The sequence below is a fragment of the Syngnathoides biaculeatus genome, chromosome 23 (assembly GCF_019802595.1).
Source record: "Syngnathoides biaculeatus isolate LvHL_M chromosome 23, ASM1980259v1, whole genome shotgun sequence".
NCBI lineage: Eukaryota > Metazoa > Chordata > Actinopteri > Syngnathiformes > Syngnathidae > Syngnathoides > Syngnathoides biaculeatus.
In genome coordinates this window covers 9576665-9584678 of record NC_084662.1, presented here as the reverse complement: position 1 = coordinate 9584678, position 8014 = coordinate 9576665, and the positions used below count along the sequence as shown (strand labels likewise).

At 43.5% G+C, this 8014-nt stretch overlaps 1 protein-coding gene across 2 annotated transcripts; it reads left to right on the top strand.

The window, feature by feature from the left end:
- The first annotated feature begins 1465 nt into the window (after positions 1 to 1465).
- On the top strand, positions 1466 to 7796 carry yy1b (YY1 transcription factor b). 2 transcript variants are annotated; one of them, XM_061811747.1, is made up of 5 exons: positions 1466 to 2232; positions 4002 to 4164; positions 4278 to 4338; positions 5473 to 5631; positions 7087 to 7796. In XM_061811747.1, the coding sequence occupies exons 1-5, from the start codon at positions 1632 to 1634 to the stop codon at positions 7267 to 7269; spliced, it is 1167 nt and encodes a 388-aa protein (XP_061667731.1). In that variant the 5' UTR covers positions 1466 to 1631; the 3' UTR covers positions 7270 to 7796. The 2 variants fall into 2 exon arrangements, with proteins under 2 accessions (XP_061667731.1, XP_061667732.1); XM_061811748.1 differs by having other exon boundaries at positions 1469 to 2232; positions 4014 to 4164; positions 7087 to 7794.
- Positions 7797 to 8014: the final 218 nt, after the last annotated feature.

The following is an 8014-nucleotide window of genomic DNA, read 5'->3' as shown; positions in this document are numbered from 1 at the left end:
ATAATGTCGTATAATATCAAGTATTTATATATTTGTAAAGTATAAGGAGTTTTTTCCGCAAACAGGGCATGTAGCACTTCATGGTTGGTGACACCTGACCTAAAATCGGCTTCCTGTCATGCTGTAGAGCGTTGGCCTCACAGTTTCGGGGACCAGGGTTCAAATCCCGGCCCTGCCTGTGTGGAGTTGGCCTGTTCTCTTTGTGCCTGCGTTTGTTTTCTCTAGGCACTCCGGTTTCCTCCCACATCCCAAAAACATACACCAATTGAAGATTGTAAAATTGCCCCTAGGTGTAACTGTGACTGCGACTGTTGTCCGTCTCTATGTGCCCTGCGATTGTCTGGCAACCAGTTCGGGGTGTACCCTGCCTTCTGCCCGATGATAGCTGGGATTGGCTCCAGTGCTCCTGCAACCCTCGTACAGATAAGCGTCTCAGAAAATGGATGGATATATATATATATATATACACTTGCTATCATATTCCTCATTAATGAAATTTTATTGAAGGGTCACAAAGACTGAAAAATAATCCAATAACCATTTTCTGTAGCAGTTGGCTGGAGGTCAAATTATATTATATTCCATTTTAGTTTCAACGGTTGCCTGGAATTCAGACATTCACATTTCTCATCTTGAACGTTTTATCAATCAGAATTAGCTTTATTGGTTAATCATTTCCTTTTATATTATTCACGCAATACAAATCTTTCTCATAAAAAAAATTATTTAGACCAAAACAGCAAAAAGCAGCTTTTCACCAACAACAACCACTAAAAGTAAAAAAATAATAAAAATAACACACCAGAGTATTTGTGATCATATTGGCAATAATTCTAAAATATATATCAGCTGCCAAGTATTGTTCATTCTTTTCTCTTTATGATCAAAGTGCTTTCTTGTTGAGCAGAAGAAAAACTTCCACCAAGTTTTGAAATCCAAATAAAACTGAACAATGTCTTGGATAAAAAAGGCTGACTGTCTTATTTTTTTGTCTTATATTTGCAGAATTTCTTTCATTGCCTTGATGCCAACCCAAAGTGAACTATTTACGGATATGGGTGCTACATAGTGATGTAAATAAATACATGACTGCGGATATGTATATAAAAAAAAACCACATTTGAGTTCTCAATATGAGTATTTAGGACCTTCATGAGGTATGTGGGCCCAGAATCAATATATAAATGTGGAAATTAAAAAATACTTTTGGAAGAAACAGCATATTTATGTGCTCAATATAAGTATTATAAACACATATCTCGGGAGGTTTCTCTACATAAATATGTAAATATATAAATTATTTTTGTTTTTTTACCCGTCAATATGAGTGTTTTGTTTTGTTTTTGCAAAATGCAAGAAAAACAAAGTACCGTGACAACGTCCGCCTCCCGAGCCACGTCTCGCGATGTTTCCTGACGTAGTTGCAAAGCTGCGGCGAGATCTGCCGCGGGACGGAAGAGTGGCGAGAGTTGGAGCCGAAGAAGAGGCAGCGAAGTCGGACGGAGCGAGATCCGGAGCTGGGGGTGGGGGGGCGTGTGAGAGTCAACGCGGCCGCGGCGGGGTTCCGAAAACCCGAAAAACAGGTGCATAAACGCGGCGTTGATGAGACAGGCAAGCTGGAGGACTTCGACATGGCAACCGGAGAAACCCTGTACATCGGGTCGGACGGCTCGGAGATGCCGACCGAGATTGTGGAGCTCCACGAGATAGAAGTGGAGACCATTCCGGTGGAGACAATCGAGACCACGGTGGTCGGCGACGACGACGAGGACGACGACGACGACGAGGAGGAGGAGGAGGACGACGACGACGACGACGTCCAGCCCATGATTGCGCTCCAGCCGCTGGACGACGACCCGGGATCCATCCACCACCAGTACCACCACCACCACCACCATCCAGAGGTTATCCTAGTCCAGACGCGCGAGGAGGTGGTCGGCGGGGATGACTCCGACCTCCACACGGAGGACGGCGGCGGGGGGTTCGAGGACCAGATCCTCATCCCGGTGCCGGCCCCCGGCGTGGAGGACGAGTACATCGAGCAGACGTTGGTGACTGTAGCCGGAAAGAGCTCCATGGGTCGGATGAAGCGAGGCGGCGGCTCGGGAGGGAAGAAAGCCGGGAAAAAGAGCTATCTGAGCAGCTCGGAGGCCGGGGCGAGGAAATGGGAACAGAAGCAAGTGCAGATAAAAACTCTGGAGGGGGAATTCTCCGTGACGATGTGGGCGTCTGGTAAGTTGCAGTAGTTAGCCGCGCTACGGCTGTCACTTATCGGCTTCACGACGAGGCCTCCTTTGCTAGGGCGTTGTCCTGCTCGCTGCACCAGACTAGTTCCTGGAGTGTTCCGTACCCGTCGCGGAGAACGCACGAGGCTTTCGGCTTCGACGGGCAAACCTCGGGCAAATGTTTTTGTTTTGACGGGAAGCCATGTTTTTGGTGTTACTGGGCGCCGCCATATTCCCCGAGTCGTGAGAAGTATGGCGGCGGCGGCGGGCCCCCGAAAAGATGGCGACCGCGGCGGGGCCCGGCCAACGTCGTGCGACGGTGTTGCGGTGCTCTTCCAAACACCGAGAAAAAATGACACATAACGCCCGGGTTTAGGTTGGCTAAAGCTCACAACGCTCTCTCGGCGCTGATTTTAACACATACATTTTGCGTTAATTGACTCAAAGCCTTTTTTGTGGGTCATGTAAAATGTATTTAATGTGTACTGTACACCCCCCTCCCCCTCCGTCAGTTCGTTAAATTCAAAAAGCGGTTAGCATTTAGCCACCTGGAAGGAAATAGCAGGCCTCAGTTAGCCTAGCTTTGTGTAGCGGAACAAATTCGTCACACACATTGTTATTCTCTTGTTTATTTTATTGCTTTGATAGTTACATAAAGTGGGAAAAACAACTGTAAATTATAAAATCAGCACAAATTTGATAGAGTTACTATTATCGTAGTCTACTGCTACGTTTTCAAACCATGATAAAGCAGGTCACAGCCCTTTTAGAAAATTTTCACACAACTCCACTGAACAAAAATGTAACGAAACGTGCCGATACTGAAACAACACCCTAAACTGATCTGCTCCAATATGATCCCAGGGAGAGGCGGCATTTCTGTTCATAAATGGCAGAAAGTGGACACTCAGGTTTGTTTACTTTTTACTGGAAGCGAAATTAATTCTTCTGCTTGTCACTACACGTCGTCTGCAAAAATAGATGCGGAGAATGTGGAAAGTTGTTTATTTCAGACACATTAAAATTGATTAATTTGAGAAAATTAATCCCTTCACGGCCAGGGTTGGAAATAAATTGCATTGTAGCAATTCCCTTATTGATACCTCCTTATCAATTCTCACTGGATTGGAGAATGGAAAAATACAAATAACACAGATACCAGTAGTGTTATTCCCTTGTAATTGCTAATACCACTAGTATCTAGTTGTGAACAGAGATTTGTCTTTCTGATGCACATGATAATTTGGCAACGTGACAAACTTCTAGAAATAAGGTCGGAATCAATACTTGGCACCCATCCTTCCATATTCTACTGTTTGTCTGGTTCTGGGACGCCCAGACTTCCCTCTCCCCGGGGGATCCCGAGGCATTCCCGGGCCAGCCGAGAGACATATTCTCCCCAGGGTGTCCTGGGTCACCCCCGGGGATCTTCTTTGATTTAATTCCTGCCACGGGGATGACAGAAGTTATATCAAAAGCTTTATTTTACGCACACTTTAAACGTTTTATCCAAACCCCGAGTCCAATCTCTTTTCATAATCAAATGTAGGCCTGAGGGACCAAAGTTTCCCCACCCTTTCTTTATGCTTGATGTGACTGCTTAATTACTTTTACAGTTATGTAGATGTATTTCATAGACATTGAATGCACAAAATAACGTGATAGTTTTTTCTTTCTTTCTTTCCTAATACTGTCAAAAGTCAAACCGCTTCCCGCCGGCTCTCCTCCAAGGAAATGGCGTTGTGTGTCCGGTTCAGTTCTGTAATGTATTCCTAGACGACCATCAAGACATTGACCACGAGTCGGTGGTGGAGGAGCAGATCGTGGGCGAGAACTCGCCGCCCGACTACTCCGAGTACATGACGGGCAAGAAGCTGCCCCCCGGCGGCATCCCGGGCATCGACCTCTCCGATCCCAAGCAACTGGCCGAATTTGCCAGGTGCGAAGTTCTTTTACAATAATGCAATGATTCCATAATGCAGGAAATGTACGAATAAGCTTTTTCTCTGGAATGTATTTTTATTTTTTGGGGTTCTGGGGGGTCTTAAACAGGATGAAACCCAGGAAAATCAAAGAGGACGACGCTCCCCGGACGATAGCTTGCCCTCATAAAGTGAGTTTAATTGTATAAATAAGAAACAAGGCAAATTGCACATCACAGTTCTGCTGTCATGTGGAGTTTGCATGCGTGGTTTTTCTCTGGATACTCTGTTTTTCTCCCACATTCCAAAAACACAGACAAATGTTGCATGAAGAGTGAAATTGTGCGTCAGTGTGATTGTGAGTGAGTGCAAAAGGTTGCTGGTCAATATGTGCCTTGCCCAAAGTCAGCTGTCTAGCACTCCCTCAACCCCAGTGAGGTACGCAGGATGAAGAAAATCTGAGTTTTAATGATTTAAATGTACAGTGGAATCATAGCACGATGCAAAATGTTATGATATGCGTTTCTATGTGGTGCTAAATACAAGAACAAGGACTACGTATTTACCACGGGTGCGAAATTAATGGGGTGTAAGCTTAATTGTATGCATAATTTGGGGCAAAAAGTTTTAAAATATTGAAAATTGAAAAACTCATATTTGGAAAATGCCAATTTTGAAAAAATAATGACCTTATTAAGTGGTTGTTTGATGGTTGGTCCCTTAACTGTACAACTAATCATAGAGAATAAATACATAGAAACCACAAATAAAACAAATAATGAACTTATTTAGCACAGGCGGTCAAAACACATTGAAAGACGAGCCCATCCGTCAATGGTGTAAAAATACTTATATTGAGGTTTCTCAAAATATCACAATATACAGCTAGGTAGGTATAGTTCCTAATATTATATTCAAATACATTTGAGAATGCCAGATACAAAGGAGAGATTTGGAAACATATGGGTGGTCTGCAAATGTTTTTTTTTTTTTTTTTTTAAATCCAAATCAATTTTTTGTAAAATATACTGATCCGAGTTTCATGATTGAGGCAAATTTATGCAACGCCCGTCCGCTGCGTGTTCACTCAACCTCGGCTCATCTCGTTATATAGTCAGTCACTTTCCTAATGAAGCGTCTTGTGTGTATAATTTTGCGTGTCAGACGCGAGGAAGTAAAGTAAACGCGAACGCATGTGATTTAGCGCCGAAGATAACACCCACATATTCTATTTTGGTGCGTGCCATCTTCGCAGTCAAACCCCCCCCCATCCCGACCCCTCCCTTCCTGCTGACACCAGGTGTGCGCTCATTTTCCCTCACCAGGGCTGCACAAAGATGTTCAGGGACAACTCGGCCATGAGGAAGCACCTGCACACCCACGGCCCCCGCGTCCACGTCTGCGCCGAGTGCGGCAAGGCCTTCGTGGAGAGCTCCAAGCTCAAGCGGCACCAGCTCGTCCACACGGGCGAGAAGCCCTTCCAGGTGGCCTTTAAAAAAAAAAAAAAAAAAAAAAGACTATTACAGGGTTGTAGCAACACGAATTAGCCGTTATCAAGCTCCTTGATATAACGTGAGAGGGAGTTTCATGGCTTCAGTTCAAGGGTTAACGGGCTGTTCCAAGTGGATGAATGATGGGGGGGGGTCACAAAGGTGACATTTAAAGGCGGTCTTTTTTTTTTTTTTAAACGATAAATGGAAGCTTAATTGAATAAATCCTTTTGAGATTTTGCACAGGGAAAGATAAGATTTGAACACAGTGTTGACCCTGCTTAAAATGCTATTCTCACGCAGCTCATTACATTTTCCGTAGGATTCTACATCAGGGGTGTCAAATTAATTTCTCTCGCAGGCCACGTTGTAGTTCGGGTTTCCCTCAGAGGGACGTTTTGACTGTGAAACAATCAAAATGTTTAATCGTCTCATCATGTTTACATAATTTATGAATCAGAAGTCAAGGGTAACGTGTTTTTCAACTCTTCATGTTTGCTATCACAAAAAATGCTTGTAATCTCTCAACTTGATCATTTACGAATTATGCCAATTTGAAATTTTGGTACAGATTTTTACAAGAGTCCTCGAAACGGAAACTCTAGATTTGGCTTCGCGGGCCACATAAAATCACGTGGCGGGCCGGATCTGGCCCCCAGGCCTTGAGTTTGACACCCGTGTCATTTTGACGTGTGGGGGGGGGCTGAAAAGTTCCTCCCTGCGAGTGCCCCTTTTTGTATTCGAGTTCTCCCCCAACTTCAGTGTAAATCTAATATGTTTAATCCACGTTTACATCTTTGCTAGAAATTATTGGGACCGGGTGATTTATTTTATGGTGGCTTCTAAAAAAGTCTAAAAAACATGAACTAGCTAATCACATTTGTCTGCCATGTTTTTTTTTTTTTTTTTTTAATTATTATTTTGTGGTGTACTTTCTCGTCAAACGGCAATCTAGATGTCATTTTTCCAGATGCGATGTTTCCTCGGTGGTCTGCGAATGAAGACAATTACATTGATACGTCCTCATCACAGTTGTCAAATGTTTACAATTTGCATGCCGCATCTACTCGGTAGGCAAATATTTCAAAACAATAACACGGAAGTATGTGTTGTAGAAATTAGGTTTTACAAAGAATAATTCAAAACAATAGTCATACTAATAATGAAAAAAGTGTGCCTTAAAAACAGCCGTTGTTACAAATTAAGAAATTGTTACGAAAAAATAGACTACAAAAATAGGTTAAAATAACAAATAGAATAATAAATATACCTATAAACTCTATAATATAATAAGGAATGAAAAATAACATTACAAAATGCATTACAAAAAATTGCACGTGACAAACTAAAAATGCACATGAGAAGATTGTGGCGACAGGGACTCTCCACGCTTTGCTTCCCGGCCCACATGTTAAACTCTCTGCACGTGTCTTTGTGTGTGTGTCCCAGTGCACCTTCGAAGGCTGCGGCAAGCGCTTCTCGCTGGACTTTAACCTGCGCACCCATGTGCGCATCCACACGGGCGACCGTCCGTACGTGTGCCCCTTCGACGGCTGCAATAAGAAGTTTGCGCAGTCCACCAACCTCAAGTCGCATATCCTCACACACGCCAAAGCCAAGAACAACCAATGAGACGTCTCCCCTTCCTCTCCTGCCCCGATGCAGCGCAAAGAAAAACAAAACAGCGAAAAACACTGAACCCCCACCCACCCAAACACGAACACCATTTCGAATGGGAAAGATGGAGTCCCCCCCCACCTCTGTCCCCACACAAAAGACTTGTTTTTACTTGACTGGTTTTCATGAATTTTATTTGCCATACCGGTGTGCATATTGTACACCAGGGGTGCGCAAGTCTGGGCACCCCTGTTGTACACCAAAAGTTCTATCTTACACTAACTCCCTCTTTGTCGTCATCATCTTGTCAGCACATGAAATCAATAATCACCTATACTCTCCTAAACGTTTGGACAAAGAGGTTGCGATTCTTTTAAGCGTGTTACAAAATCTTTTAGTAGCGTTTCCTGTTTTGTACGAGCGAGCGACGAGAATCGAGTGTCACTTCCTTTTTTGTTTAGAATGTGGTGTACAGACTGGAGAATAATTACTCCTCCCTTTTTGTCTCCATGTTGTTGTATTTCGAATGGACGCAATAAAAAAAAAATCCCTCTTGGAATAATAACTGGTGCCGAGCGTGTCTCTTAATTGACTTATTTGGGGGGGGGGGGGGGGGGTGCAAGTGCGTGTTTATTTTGTGAGTTTTTAATTTCTCCAAAAATCTGCATTTACATGCGGGTAAAAGTATTTGGTAATTACATTTTTGGATTTGAATTTATTCAGATTTTTATTGTGAGATGGAGGGTTTCAATCTAGTTTT

Excerpts from the sequence above, each read along its gene's own strand:
- yy1b (XM_061811747.1), top strand. The coding sequence starts at position 1,632 with ATGGCAACCGGAGAAACCCTGTACATCGGGTCGGACGGCTCGGAGATG. Across the intron at positions 2,233-4,001 it reads CGTGACGATGTGGGCGTCTG|ACGACCATCAAGACATTGAC; the intron begins GTAAGTTGCAGT and ends ATGTATTCCTAG. Across the intron at positions 5,632-7,086 it reads CGGGCGAGAAGCCCTTCCAG|TGCACCTTCGAAGGCTGCGG; the intron begins GTGGCCTTTAAA and ends TGTGTGTCCCAG.